The sequence below is a fragment of the Cenococcum geophilum genome (assembly GCF_001692895.1).
Source record: "Cenococcum geophilum 1.58 unplaced genomic scaffold K441scaffold_21, whole genome shotgun sequence".
NCBI lineage: Eukaryota > Fungi > Ascomycota > Dothideomycetes > Gloniales > Gloniaceae > Cenococcum > Cenococcum geophilum.
In genome coordinates this window covers 633,913-650,177 of record NW_027137579.1, presented here as the reverse complement: position 1 = coordinate 650,177, position 16,265 = coordinate 633,913, and the positions used below count along the sequence as shown (strand labels likewise).

Below are 16,265 nucleotides of genomic sequence, written 5' to 3'. Positions count from 1 at the left end.
AATAGGGAGATAGTGTTACGAAGTAAGTATAAGCGACGATAATATATAGCAAAGTAGATATTATTAAGCTATGTATATAAACTATATAATAAGATTAAGACGTTACGTAAAGAAAGAAGGTAAAAAAACAAGAAGAAAGGGTATATATTGTTAACTTAGTTACTTAGTTAATACGTATATGGAGTAGAATAGGATTTAGTAAAACTCGGCGGAATATAGCAGATTACTATTAAATTACTATAGGTCGCGGCAAATTGCGGTCTAGTAGTTAGTGGAAATAGGTAGGCGTGTATAAGGTACTAAGAGGAAATCCAATCTACCACCTCGCTACGCGAGGTGGCGTCTCGCTATCTCGACTTAGGTAGCCTTTCGCTGTTTTAACTTAGGTGGCCTTTATATAATAATTATGTAATATAGATTTATATAATTGATCACGTGACGTATATTAACAATGGCTATTTATATTATTATCGTCATTGTCTTCTTCTTTAAGCAACAGTACTAGCACTACTATTACTACCATTACTACCACCACCGCTACTGCTGCCGCTTCTACTTCTACTCCTACTTCTACTCCCGCTGCTACTGCTACTACTACTACTACTACTACTACTACTACTACTACTACTACTACTACTACTACTACTACTACTACTACTACTACTACTACTACTACTACTACTACTACTACTACTACCACTACTATATTACGAAAGCAAAACTTCTAGATATATAATATTGTCCGTTTCTATTTAATTTTAGGGAAGCAGTACTAAAATACTATTTACGGTAGTAACCTAAGATAGTGCAATATAGAGCTAACCGTATATAAAAACCAGTATCTATAAATTAACGCCTATAAAGTTAAAAGACTAACCCTATAACTTATTTACGGTTATTATAAAAGATAAACGGATAGGAAACTGCCGTTAATTAATAATAAATAGCAGCTCGCCTTATATAGAAGATAGTATAATTTATAGGATAACCTATAGCTAGTTAGTAAAGGTGCCGCTAAGAATATAGGCTTTAAGACAGCGGCGGCCTATTTAGGTAAGAATTATATAGGTACTATTATAGAGGTCCTCTTTAAGATATAGGTTCCGTAAAAGAATTATTAAAGCGCTAACCTTAAGGTAGAGCTATGTGGAAGAAAGGCCTACGGGGTTAAAGCTCTATAAAAGCTCTAGGGGGAAAATATTTTTAATATTTAGATTATCCCATTCTACGGTATCTATAAAGTAAAAAACGGACTTAGGGCTATTAAATAAGTAGAGAATAGTATTATTAATAGTAGCAACGGTGTTATTATAGATAGTTAAAATAGCACGGCCGTAGAATATATAGAGATTAGTATACACCTACCGTAAAAGAGCGGAAGGGTAAACAAAGTTAATAAAAGGCTGTAGACTAGTAAACTGGGCAATACTAGTAGACAACTAGATATAGCTAGTAAGAGTAGGGTTATAAGAAAGACTATGGATCTAGGTAGCAAAGCGCTAATTTAGCTCGCTATCTAAAACGCGTATATTCTAGCGTAGTAATAAAATACGGAGGGAAGGCTATAAAAAGGATTACTGTAAGTAGGCCGCAACAATATTAGCATAGGTCCCCCGTTTTACAATAGGGAAAATCTAAGTAAAATTACCACTTAAAATAATAAGAACGCCGCTAAAAAGAGCCTAGGTATTAGAACGGACGTCTATAAGTATATAGTGCACGGCTTTAAAGTAGTAACGGTACTATATTAGCACTTTATCCCAAATTATATGGGCAGTAGAGCGCAGTAACTGTGCTAGTTAGGAGTCTTTAGGCATATTATATATGGATTCCTTATATAGATTAATAGGAATGCGAAAATAGGAGTAGGTAGTTTAGCCGCTAGGTAGTAAAAGGGCAGCTATGCTAAAAAAGGCAATATAGAGAACAATACGGCCGTAGGAGTAATAGTAATAGCAGATACAGCGGTAAAGAAAGGGTTTACTAGTACCTATAGGGCCCTATAGAAAAAAATAGGCGGTCTATAGGTCCGTATCTATAGTAGTAGTAACTATAGTAAAGCAGGCGGCTTAGTTAGAATTTAGCTAGAAACACAGCTCCGTAAAAAGGCGGCCTTCCTTAATAGTGTTATAATTAAGCTCTATAGTAATAAGCGGGTTATTATCTATAAGGTCCTAATAGTGCTATAGTAGAGGCAGAAAATAATTTATAAAAGCTTTACTATAATTTATAAGCACCTACTAGATAAGATATAGGCCGTAATCTAGATATATATTATTGATGCTGCCTAGAAGATTAGGCCGACGCTCTAAAATATAAGGGAGATCGTCGCAGAGAAACGGCTTAAATTTTACCTAAAGGGTAGGAGGGTCGCTTACGAGGCTATAGACTAAGGCAGTTATAAAAAGAGACCGCAGCTAAGCGCTAGTAGCGAATACGGATGCTTTCTATAGGTAGTTAACCTACTTACTATTATTATTAAGGAGCCCTAAAGCCACGCAAGCGGCTTAAAAGGTTAGGTAAATAGTGCCAGCGACAGTATAGAGGTGCTTAAAAGAGGTAGCGCTAGAAATAACAGTAAGTAGTAGTTATAAATAATACCGTTTATTAGTAACGGGGCTGTAGTAATATATATAGCCAATAACGGTATCCTTTAGGCGGACGCGGCGCTGCTACTAGTATGTTTTTACTATAAAGGTATATCTATAAGGGAAGTCCTAGTAAAGCATAGCACAACTATTTATATTTTTAGAGTTATACTAAAACTAAGCGGTTAAAGTTAAATGGGCTATTTTAAGGCGCTATTATAAGTCCTCTACGGACTTATCCAGCTAAAAATAAATAGGCTACTGGCTAGGAAGGTATACGGCGAGCTATATTATAGGGGGGTATTCCTTATAAACTAGGAACTTAAATAGCCGCTAGACGGCCTCTATAGGGCTAATATATCTACCGTAAAGATACCTACTAATTTTATTATTATCGTCTAAGAGCTATATAGTTATTTAATCGGTCCCCTTATAAATATACTTATAGATATACTTTACAGCCTATATAGAGGCGCAGACCTTAACGTTAATATAGGCCCTATACTTTACGCTAAGATAGGGATTATATAGGGGAGCGATAAAGCGCATCATTAGAGTCGTAGTATAAGCTAGATATAGAAGGACAGAAACATAAAATGTAGTCGGTTAGGAGGTATAGGTAGGAGAAGGTATCCTTAAGGGTATTCGCTCATTGAGATCGGCTTGTTGTTCGCTTGGGTGTAAACGTCCTACTTGCACCTCCTTCGCAAAGTGGATCGTAGCTTTGACCGCGCTAATGTCTGGGAAACGCCACCTCGACAACCCTGTGGCCATAGCGGCTCGGCCGTCCTCCCTGCTAGCGCGATCAAGGTGTTCGTCCGCTTCTCAAAATATGAGCATAATCAGTCTAGTCACTTGCAATTCGCCTGATGCATCCCAGCCCTTACCTCGCCACACTTGGGGCTATGCAATCAGCCGCACCCTACCCCAACCTGAGAGCGTTCCAACTTCCTCCTCACACAACCAGAGATATAGTAAGGCATAGCAGTAATCCTGCACTATCGCTTTCAGATACAATTATATGGTATAGCTTAGCGTCCTATCCTCCTGTAGGACCTTCTTCGGACGAGCGATTTGTCCTGCATGGCTCTTAGGCTACCGCGTTTGAACAGGACTGGGATCTAATCCCTGCCGCTTGACCCCGTCCAGATCCATGCGAAGCCATGCGTCTTTTGCGATACAGCAAAGACATCGGCGATCTCAGTCTTACTCAGTTTGGCGACGATGCCACTCCTCCCTATGCGATACTTTCTCATACGTGGGGAGCAGATACCGAGGAGCTCACCTTTGAAGACCTGACAAATGCCACTGGTACGAATAAGCCGGGCTACGAGAAGATCCGATTCTGTGGCGAACAGGCGGGACAAGATGGCTTGCAATACTTTTGGATAGACACTTGCTGTATCGACAAGACAAACAAGGCTGAACTCTCCCAGGCTATAAAGTCTATGTTACGCTGGTATCGCAAGGCTACTCGTTGCTATGCCTATTTATCGGATGTTCCTAGCCTTTCCTCTAACACCAATAATGAAGTAAATCCAAGGCAATGGGAATTGGATTTCCGGAAAAGCAAATGGTTCACCCGGGGTTGGACGCTCCAAGAGCTCCTTGCCCCGTGTTTAGTCGAATTCTTCTCCCAGGAACGTAAGCGACTTAGTAATAAATGTTCTCTAATGTAGCAAATCTATAAGATAACAGGAATTCCCAAGTTAGCGCTTCAAGGAGCTCCTTTATCGCAGTTTAGTGTTAACGAGAGATTATTGTGGATAGAACACCGCCAGATTAAGCTCGAAGAAGATAAAGCGTACTCGCTGCTGGGCATTTTTAACGTCTACATACCGCCTATCTATGGCGAAGGGACAGCGAGGGCGTTCAAACGGCTCATAGACGAGATCGAAAAGCTGGAGAAATATATGCAAGACTTACGCCTTACCGACCCACGTGATAACAAGAAGCGTATTAAGGAAATCAAGGGTGGACTACTGGAAAACTCGTATCGCTAGATCCTCAAAAACTCCAACTTCCAATAATGGCGTAACAACCAGCAGAGCCAACTGCTATAGATTAAGGGCGATCCCGGCAAAGGCAAGACGATGCTGCTCTGCGGTATCATTAATAAGTTGAACAAGTCCATGGCTAAGACGGATTATCTATCCTACTTCTTCTACCAGGCCACTGACTCGCGCATTAACAACGCCATAGCTGCGCTGAGAGGCCTGGTATACTTACTTGTCAATCAGCAGCTGTTGCTCGTCTTATATATACGGAAGAAGCACGATCATGCAGGCAAAGCGCTCTTTGAGGATGCGAATGCCTGGGTTGTATTATCCGAGATCCTTACAAACATCATAGGACCCGAGCTTAAGCAGCACGTATCTAATTATTGACGCGCTCAACAAATGCGTAGCCAACCTGCCGAAACTGCTAGACTTCATCGTCCAGAAGTCGTTAGGATCTCCTTGTATCAAGTGGATCGTCTCTAGCCGCAACTGGCCCGACATCGAGGAACAGCTAGATAGGGTGGGACATAAGGTGAGGCTGTGCCTCGAGCTGAACGCAGAGTTCATTTCCGCAGCCGTCAGCATCTATATCTAGCATAAGGTGCTCCAGCTAGCGCAACGGAAGAGATACGATAAGAAGACACGAGACGCTGTGCTGGACCATCTATCCGCGAATGCGAATAATATCTTCCTCTGGGTAGCTTTGGTCTGCCAGCACCTTGAGAAAGTCTTACAATAGAACGCACCTACTAAGCTAAAGGCGTTTCCGCCTGGGCTCGACTCTCTTTATGAGAGGATAATGCAGCAGATACGCAGCTCGGACGATGCTAATGTCTGCAAGCGGATACTGGCCTTGATCGCGATTGTCTACCGACCCGTTACGCTGATGGAGCTGACATCTCTCGTTAAGGTGCTTGAAGATATGGCCGATAACCTAGAATCGTTATAAGAGATTATCGGCCTTTATGGCTCGTTTCTAGCTCTTTAAGAAGGTACCGTCTATTTTATACATTAGTCCGCGAAGGATTTTCTACTCACGCAGGCATTCAACGATGTATTTTCGTCTGGGAGAGAAGAAGTCCATCATGGGATTTTCTTGAGATTACTCTAGGTTATGTGCAGCATGCTACGACGAAATATGCACAGTCTGCATGCCCTAGGATATCTTATCGAGCGGGTCGAACTGCCTACCCCAGATCCATTAGCGGCGGCACGGTATTCGTGTATCTACTGGGTTGATCACCTCTGCGACTGGAACCCCAGCTCTTCTGGAGACTACTTGGCCGACCTGCAGGACGGGGGCGGCATTAATACGTTTCTGAGAAGGAAATACCTCTATTGGCTGGAGGCTCTTAGCCTTTGCAAGAGCATGTTGGAGGGAGTAGTCTCCATGGCGAAACTTGAGGCTTTAACCTATGTAATACCTCGGCGCGATTTGCTCTCTATACTACATGCTAATATAACGTAGGAGAGAGCACGCATATTGACTTTATTTGAGCTAGTTCGGGATGCGCGTCGATTTATCATGTATTATAAGGGGGCGATAGAGAACGCTCCCCTTTAGGTATATGTATCAGCACTTGTGTTCAGTCCCACTCACAGCCTAATCCGTAACCATTTTAAAGAAGCCCCTAGCTGGGTTATAATAAAACCGCCTATGAGAGACAAATGGGGTGCCTGCTTGCAGATGCTCGAGGGCCATAGCGACTCCGTAACCTCCGTGGCCTTCTCTACCGACTCGGCACAGCTGGCGTCGGCGTTATTTGACAAGACGGTTAAGATCTGGGACGCTTATAGCGGCAAGTGCCTACAGACACTCGAGGGCCATAGCGACTCCGTTAGGTCCATAGCCTTCTCCGCCGACTCGACCCGGCTGGCGTCAGCGTCATACGATATAACAATTAAGATCTGGGAAGCGCACAGCGGGAAGTTCCTGCAGACGATTAAGGGCCATATGGATTGGGTTAATTCTGTAGCCTTCTCCGCCAACTCGACACGGCTGGCGTCGGCGTCATTCGACGGGACGGTTAAGATCTGGGATGCGCACAGCAGCGAGTGCCTGAAGACGCTTAAGGGCCATAGCAGCTCCGTCCACTCCGTAGCCTTCTCCGCCGACTCAACACGGCTAGCGTCGGCGTCATACGACACAACAATCAAGATCTGGGAAGCACACAGCGGCAAGTGCCTGCAGACGCTCAAGGGCCATAGCGGCTACGTCAATTCCGTAGCCTTCTCCGCCAACTCGACCTGGCTGGCGTCGGCGTCCGAGGACAGCACCGTCAAGATCTGGGATGCGCACAGCAGCGAGTGCCTGAAGACGCTTAAGGGCCATGGGAGCTCCGTCCACTCCGTAGCCTTCTCTGCCGACTCGACCCAGCTGGCGTCGGCTTCATACAACAGCACGGTCAAGATCTGGGACGCGCACAGCGGTGAGTGCCTGCAGACGCTCGAGGGCCATAGCGGCTACGTCAGCTCGGTGGCCTTCTCTACCGACTCGACCCGGCTGGCGTCCGCGTCCGAGGACAGCACGGTCAAGATCTGGGACGCTCACTGGGACGCTCAGAGCAGGAAGTGCCTGCAGACGCTCGAGGGCCATAGCGACTCCGTTAGGTCCGTGGCCTTCTCCGCCGATTCGACCCGGCTGGCGTCGGCGTCATACGACACAACAATCAAGATCTGGGAAGCACACAGCGGCAAGTGCCTGCGGACGCTTAAGGGCCATCGGGATTGGGTCAATTCTGTAGCCTTCTCCGCCAACTTGAAACGGCTGGCGTTGGCGTCGGCGTCGGGCGACGGCACAGTCAAGATCTGGGACGCGCACAGCGGCGAGTGCCTACAGACGGTCAGGGGCCATAGCGACTCTGTCAACTCGGTGGCTTTCTCCGCCGACTCGACACGGCTAGCGTCGGCGTCGAGTGACAGGATGGTCAAGATCTGGGACGCTCACTGGGACGCTCAGAGCGGGAAGTGCCTGCAGACGCTCAAGGGTCATAGCAGCTCCGTCAGGTCCGTGGCCTTCTCCGCCGACTCGACCCGGCTGGCGTCCGCGTCCGAGGACAGCACCGTCAAGATCTGGGACGCGCACAGCGGGGAGTGCCTCCAGACGCTCAAAACTAGTCAACCACTTCATGACATATCATTCGATGCTACTGGCTCTTATCTTTACACTGAAATTGGTGCTATTGTTATTAGCGCAACATCCCTTTCAAATACTATAACGGCTGTTACAGAACCCCAACATGCTCATTATCACTACGCGGCGCTGGGTTCGGATAAGGCATGGATAACATATAATTCGGAGAACCTACTGTGGTTGCCCTCAGAATATCGTCCATCATGCTCAGCAGTATCAGGGAACACAATTGGCATCGGTGTCGGATCTGGAAAGGTGTGGATGTGTAACATTCAGCTTGACGAATCTCAAGGATTTAGGAGTACTAGTAGAGAGGGAAGTATTGGTTGATGTTACAACTTACTGTATATTTTAATTATTCTCAACTTCATAGAGGGGTCCTAGGATGGGTGGGAATTTATAATCAAATAATTTGCCACATCTAATCTTCGAGAAGTTTATTACTTAGTGACAAGGTAGCTTACCTATGAGGATTTGCCACGCTATGGTCAAGAGAGACGAACACCTCGATCGCGCTAGCAGGGAGGACGGCCGAGCCGCTATGGCCACAGGGTTGTCGAAGTGGCGTGTTAGCGCTCTGTAACGGCCCATACCCTAGATAGTGCATGGCCATAATAGAATATACATACATACGTTAAAGTGGCGTTTCCCAGACATTAGCGCGGTCAAAGCTACGATCCACTTTATATGTAAAGGTGGCAAGCTTATTAAGTTTGCTTTAAGCAAGTCTCTAACTTTAATCTAATATATAAAAAGTTTTTTATTTTTACGCAAGTAATAAAGAGATATTCTTAATATAGAACTAACTAAATAGTAATAAAACATTACCTAGCTATAACGCATAAAAGAATGAGCTAAGGAAATCCTAATTAATGCCTTAATTCTTAATGAATGCCAAAAGAACGTAATTGCGAAAATCTTTCCTTTTAAGAAATTTCTTATGCCTTGTGCTTCTTGGGAGCCCTATTTATAGTATAATTCTTCTTTCTCTTATATAACCTTCCCCCTAATAGCTCTTCTAATAGGTCCTCTAATGCCTCTTTTAGTTAATCTCCTTGCTTATATAGTTTGCCCCTCTTAGCTATCTCTATTATAATATCTTTAAGCGGTTTATATATCTTAGTATAACGGCGGAGGTAATAGGGATTCTTAATATAGTATAATAAAAGTTTCTTTTGCGGTATAGCCACTGCTAAAACCTAGGTAGGATACTAGTATATTACTGCAATAGGACTATATAAAGATATAATTCCTCTATAACTGGGGTTTTAGAGATATGTTATATCCTTTATTATATAATAAGTAGGTAACCAGGATATAAGATACTTTACTTATCTGCTTAAGATCTTAGTATCGGAAATTATTAATACTTTAGATGGATATATAGGGGCTAAACCATTCTCTGTTTAATTATTAGTATTGCTAAATAATATAGGTGTCTTATAAATATACCTCTAGGTACTAGCGAAATACGTTTAAAACCTATAACTGTATTTATCTACTAGGATGAGCCTTTAACGCAGTTCTCTTTTAGTTAAAGTAAGTCTATCTTAGCCTCACCATGGTCCTCTATTAGCTTAGGTAAGTCTATCTTAGTTTTACTATAGCCTTTTAAACCCCTAAGGTAACTAAGGTATATTTTTTATACACTTACCTAAACTATATCCTCTTATATATCGTCCTTTATATTATTATCCTTTTTATAAAAACTGTCACAGAGTAAGTATAAGCGACGATAATATATAGCAGAGTAGATATTATTAAGCTATGTATATAAACTGTATAATAAGATTAAGACGTTGCGTAAGGAAAGAAGGTAGGAAAACGGAAAGAACGGGTATATATTATTAACTTAGTTGCTTAGTTAATATATATATAGAGCAGAATATAGCGGAATTTAGTAAAACTTAGTGGAATATGGCAGAATATAGCAGATTGCCGTTAGATTGCTATAGATCGCGGCAAATTACGGTCTTATAGATGGTAAAAGCAGGTAGGCGTGTATAAGGTATTATAGGGGTGTCCTATAACAGTATCCCCCCTTTATACTTAAGCTTCTGCGAGATAGGGCTATAGTAGTTTTAGGTAGAGTTTGTAAAAGTCTTCTACGGCTTATATAAGTCCTATAGAGTTAACAGGTTCCCATAAGGACTTAGTAAAGCCGCTCCATTTTATAAGATATATATATTAGTATTTCCCCGAGATGCGAATGTGGCTGGCCAAGACAGACACCAAAACACGTAATACTGCTATGCCCCCTACGCACCAATCGAGAAATAATACTCTTAGCAGCTGGCACAGAGAACTATAATACACTGCTCTTAACATAAAAAGGCCTTAAGGCGGTCACCCAGTGGCTTATTAGTTAAAATGTGCTAAATCAGTTCCGGGTTGCAAGGGAAATGGTAATAGAAGGCAAGGGGGCAAGCAGTAGGTGCCCCCTAGTAACTCTACAGTAGTAGAGTAATAGTTTGTAATACTAGCGCGTCCGTAGGCTTATTACGGCAGCAGTGGTTCCTAAGGAGGTTAAATAATAAAGTAGTAGAGCACTATAGGCGACTCGTAGGCGCTAAGTAGGCGAGTCCTAAAAGGCGGGGAGATAGATCACGGGGTTTTCTCATTTTTCTTAAATAGAGTTTTCTCCCTATATGTAAATAAGGAGTAGTCCGCGTGGGCCCAATAGGGATCCAAATCGGACGTTAAGCAATGAATTATTATTATTATATTAGTGTTTCCGTTTATTATACTTAATATTATTAATTCTTTTAATAAAGTACTTGTTCTTACCATCTACTTTAACTGGTAGGGGAGGGTTTTATATCTGTTTGGGCAGGGCGTCTAATATAGGGGTAATAGGGCGGAGGACTAACGTATAGAATACGGGGTGGATTTTAACCGTATTAGGGAGCTCTAGTTAGTAGGCGTAAGAGAAAATAACCTTCTTAATCTTATAAGGGCCAGCGTTTTTCTAATTAAGTTTCTTAGTAGGTTATTTTATATTTAGGTTTCTTATATCTAGCTAAATAAAGTTACTAATTTAGTAGGCTAGTGCTAGGGTTTATTTCTTATTTGCTGCGGCTTTATAGATAAATTAGGCCTATATTATTTTATTAGTAAGAAACTATTATAGTTCCTCTATCTTCTCTATAAATTTATTTACTTTTATAATTTATAAGGCGTAATAAGTAGGGCGAGGAATATTACTAAAAGGGTTAAAACCTATTTATGGGTGCTAGCTATAATTAGCTAGGAACGGGGAGACCTTTATAGTTTTTAAGACGGAATTATTTATAGTAAACTTGGCGAATATAAGCTAGTTAATCCAGTTATCTTATAAATATAACGTGTATATCCAGATATACTATTCTATTATAGCGTTTATATATTCCGTTTAACCGTCTATTTTTAGGTAATATATAATAGACAGCAGTACTTTAATATAGAGTTAGGTAGTTAGTTCTTTCTAAAATATAGAGATAAACTAGCTGCCTTTATTGGAGATAATTGTTTTAGGGAGTCTGTAGAGTTTCTATATATAATCTAGAAATAGTTAGGCAATAGTAGGCGTTAATATATTAGGGCAGGCGATTAAGTACCTTATCTTAGATAGTTAGTCTATAACTACTATAATATTTATATAGCCTTTACTTATAGGGAGGTCAATAATAAAGTTAATTAAGATATCCTTTTATCTTCGGTCCGGAACAGGTAGTGGCTTTAGGAGCCGTTATACGTCTTATATAAAGCTTTAGCTTATCAGTAGATATAGCAGCTAGAGACGTACCTTTGTGTTATATTATATATATTTAGCTAATAGTATTCTTATTAGAGCAGTTTTAGGGTTTTTCCTTAGCCCGGGTAGCCGGCTACTAGTAGATTATATATATATTTAAGAAGCTTAAGCTTAAGTTTATTATAGTTAGGTATAACTAGGCGGTTTTAGTAATATAAGCGGTTTCCATAGGCTTTATATTTACTTAGAGAAATCTTTTAAAGCGTCTAATGCCATCTTATATTAGCTTAAGCGCCTCTTAAATAAACTCGTTATTTAGGTATTTATTAACTATAATCTATTTAATTAATTAATTAGTTATTTTAAGGACGTATACTATAAGATCTTTAGTAGGAGGGTTAAATAGTTTAGGGTGAAGTAGGGTTTAATTTCGGTAAAAGCGCGCTTTTTTTAGGGCTAGTGTGTCTTATAAGCGTTGGATTACGGCGTTAGGCTTTTAACCTTAAATGCCTAGGTAGTATATAATTAAGAATTAGAAATAAAACAGATATTCTAACTAGTAGGCCTAATAATAACTTAGCTGTTTTGTGGTTATAAAGTACTATAGGTTCTTATAGTTACTAAGGACCTTAATTAGAAATCTAACGCCTTCTAGTTTGGGTCGCCATTATTTAAAATATTTAATAATAGCTAACAATTCCTTATTATAGATCTTGTAGTTATATTTAGCTAGGCTTAGTTATTTTAAGAAGTATACTATAGGGTATAATACTTTATCCTTATTATATTAAGACAGGATGTCTCTAGTAACGTAGTTAGATAAGTCGGCTTTTATAACACTTATTTGGTTTAGGTTAAAGTATTAAAGTATAGGCGTAGTAGTAAATATAACCTTTAGATAGGTAAAGGCCTTCTTATATTCCTTATTAAAGATAAAGACTTTATCCTTTTAGGTTAGAGTTATAAAGAGTAAAACTAGGGCGAAGAAGTTATTAATAAACTGTTAGTAGAAATTAGTAAATCCTATAAAGGCTTTTATATCCTTAACGTTCTTGGGTTCTTACCAGTTTATAATTACTTTAACTTTCTTTAGGTCCATTTATATACCGTTTATAGAAATAAGAAGTCTAAGGTATAGGACTTCCGTTTTATAGAACTCGCATTTATCTATATTTAATTATAGACTAGCTCTATATAGGGCTTATAAAATAAGGTTAACGTATTTCTAATATTTAGTTAGGTTATTACTGTATATTAGGATATCGTTAATATAAGCAGTATAGAAGATATTTAGATAAGGACGCAGGGTGTTATTTATATAATATTAAAACAAGCTTGGAGTGTTTATAAGGCCAAAGGGTGTTACTAAATACTTAAATAGTCTATATTGGGTACAAAATGTAGTAAGCTATTTATTTCCTTTTATAATACGGAGATAGTTAAATATAGAGATAATATTGAGCTTTGTATAGTAATAAGCCTTACTTAATTAGTTTAGCGTCTTTTATATTAACGGGATTGGATATTAGTTCTTAACGGTAATAGCGTTAAAAGCTTAGTAGTTTATATAGAAGCGTAAACCGCCGCCAGGTTTCTTAATAAAGATTACTAGTACGGCTATAGGTAACGAGCTTGCTCTAATAAATCCTTTACTTAGGTTCTCGTCTAAATACTTTTATAGCACTTAGAGTTTATTTTAGGATATCCTATATAGGGGTCTAAATCCGGGCTGCTTTCCTTCTTTAAGTATAATCTTATAGTTATATAGTTAGTATTCCGGTAGCTTATTAGCTTCCTTTTATAAGAATACATCTAGGCGGTAATAATACTCTACTAGTACCTTTGTAGCAGGGTTAGTGTGCTTCTTTAGTGCTAAGGCCTTCTTAATATCAGCTATTATAATAGCGAAGATCGTATACTCGGGGTTTTTTTTAGCAAGTTGTGCTAGCGGGGTAGCTCCAATTATACGGATATCTAGGGTATTAAACTCGTTTAAATCGTCTATAGTTTCTTATATAGCTTCCTATTTAGCTTTAGGTTTAGTATTAAGTATAAAGTTAGTGTTAGATTTGGGTTCGGGTTCTTTAAGAATCCTTTTTATAGTAGAATACTAGTCCTTCTAGTATTTTCGTATATTAAGCTTAAGCTTCTACTTAGCTTAGGGCGGTGTGGTAGTCAAAATCGGGTTATAGGGTTTAGTAGAATTTTTAGGTTCTTAATAGATATTAGTAGAAGTCTTATATTAGTGGAATTCGGTGGGATTCCTAGGTTAGTGGAATTAGGTAAACTTCTCGGGTATAGGGTAGATTTTAGTAGATTTTTTTGATTTTAGTTTTAGGTCTAAGCAGTACGTTATAAGGCACTTCTATTTATAGCGGAAGGCGGTAAATAGGAGCTTAAGGTTGTTTTAATTAATAGTTACTGTAAGGGCGCGGAGAGACTTCGGGAAGATTTGAAGGAATAATATAAATTCTATCTAAATCTAAGGATATATAGCTCTCGCTAAGAACAAGACGTTGCGTAAAGAAGAGAAAGGAATAATAAGAGAATTATATAATTAAATAGTTAGGGGCTTAGTGGTTAATGCGTGCATATATACGCACGCGGTCTTTAATAGACTTTAGTAATTTAATTAATCTAGTAGATTTTGGTTAAAGCATTAAAATTTATCTATTAAGTGTTTTACTAAGACATTCCTACTATAACTAGGCTAGTCCCGTTATAGTACCCCCCCTTTTAGCCAAAGGTCCAAATAATTTAATTTTAGTTAAGACTTATAACTTATTACGCGTTATATTTTTGCGTTAGGTGGCGGTATAGGGTTTTACCGATTCTATTATTAAATAGATTAATTAGGATTTTCCATCCCCAGGATAGAAAATTACTATTAGCTTGGTTAAGGCGGTAAGCAGAACTAATATCTTTATAGTAGGTCTTAGCAAGGCGGATCTAACTAATTAGATAACTTTAACCGGCGGTTAAAGTTCCTTAATATCTTACGTATTACGTAATTATATCACAAACGTTATAACGTATTTTAGGTCTTTTTTAATTTTAAGTCTTTTTTAATTTTAAGCTTCCTACTATTATGTTTCATGTATTTATATTAGGTAGTAATTATTTATTTCCGTGTTATATCTATCTAGCTAAAGTAGGCCGCGAAGGATGGTTTTTATAGAATTCTTTTACTATAAAAGGCGTATCGATCTTAATCTGGTTATAGGTTTTCTAAGTTCGTGTTTTATATCCTTCCCATTTAATAAGAAGTTTAAATTATTTAGATTATGTCTTCTATTGTATATTATTAATTAAGTTAATAAAGTAAGAACCGTTACCGTTGTTAACAATTATAGGAGGTAGTAGTGGTACTTCGCGAGTTATAGGTTTACCCCTTAAGGGTTACAGCAAGTTTACGTAAAACATTAGATGTATTTTTATCTTAGTTGGTAGTTTAAGTTTATAAGCGTATAGGCTTAATTTCTTCTTAACTTAGTATAGGCCCGTAAACTTCCAGTCTAGTTTCTTTAAGGGTTATTAAGTCTTTAGGTTTTATATATTTAGGTAAACTATATTACCTTCCTTAAAGTCCTACGCGGGAGCTTATCCTTTATTTGCATACCATTCCTATACCGTTTAAGTATACACTAATTTACTTTATAATAGTTCCGTTAACTGCTTTATTTAATTAGCGAAGTTATACGCATTAATTAGTTAAATTCTCTTAATTATAGGTCCTATTATATTAATTTTGGGTTATAGTTTAAATCTAAGCCAAGGGTCTTATTTGTAGGTTGTGTAAAACAGCGTCACGCCTATTAATTCGTTTCTTATATTATTTATAGTAAACTTAGCTAACGGTAGCCATTTTTCCCAGTTGTCTTATAGGTAGAAGTAGTATATTTATAGGTATTATTCTATAATCGCGTTCGTAATTTTAGTTTAACTATTTATCTCCGGATAAAATGTAGTTAAGAGTTGTATTTGTATACTTAATCGTTTATATAGGGCTTACTAGAAGTCTAAAACAAACTAGCTTCCGCAGTTAGATATTATCGAATTAGGAAGTCTATATAGCTTAAAGACGTACTTAATAAAACATTCGGCTATTAATATTGCATTAATTAAGTCTATAGGAATTATATATCGCATTTTTATAAGACGGTTAACAACTACTATAATATTCGTGAACCTATTACTATTAGGTAGGTTAACTACAAAGTTAATTAAAATATCTCGCCATCTTTATATTAGAATTGGTAACGGTTAAAGTACTCCTTACTTCTTTATATAAGAGGTCTTCCTATATACGCATATTCTGTATACTTAAACGTATTTTCGTATATAGTTGTGCATTATAGGCCAGTAATATACTCGTTAGATAATCTTATAGGTCTTTACACGGCTAGAATGCCCTACTATAGGGGAATTATATACAAATTTAAGTATCTTAAATCGTAAGGGTTTAGAATTTAGGACTACTATCTTCTATTAATAGTATAACCAATTATTACGGATTTCGCATTTAGCAAGTATAATATCCTTATATTGCCGTTTCCCTATTTAAATTGCTTTTATTATATCTACTATCTAAGGGTTATTCTTATATTTATGCTCTATTAATTTATTAATTTCTATATCCCACTTATTAATTTCTAATTTATTCCTATTAAGCTTCGCGTTTAGGAATATAGGGTATAGTTTCTTAAAGCGTTTAGGGGGCAGTAGAATTCGTAATTAATTTATAATCTATTTGTTAGAGGCGTTCGCAGGTAAGTCCTATAATCGTTATATTAATAAGTTAGGCTTTTAAT

General features: G+C 38.6%; 1 protein-coding gene across 1 annotated transcript; it reads left to right on the top strand.

Moving 5' to 3' along the window:
* Positions 1 to 6,245: 6,245 nt before the first annotated feature.
* K441DRAFT_696360 (HET-R protein) lies at positions 6,246 to 8,140 on the top strand (the record flags this gene model as incomplete). The annotated part of the gene is made up of 2 exons (XM_067652878.1): positions 6,246 to 7,594; positions 7,819 to 8,140. The coding sequence occupies 2 exons, from the start codon at positions 6,246 to 6,248 to the stop codon at positions 7,862 to 7,864; spliced, it is 1,395 nt and encodes a 464-aa protein (XP_067503996.1). The 3' UTR covers positions 7,865 to 8,140.
* Positions 8,141 to 16,265: the final 8,125 nt, after the last annotated feature.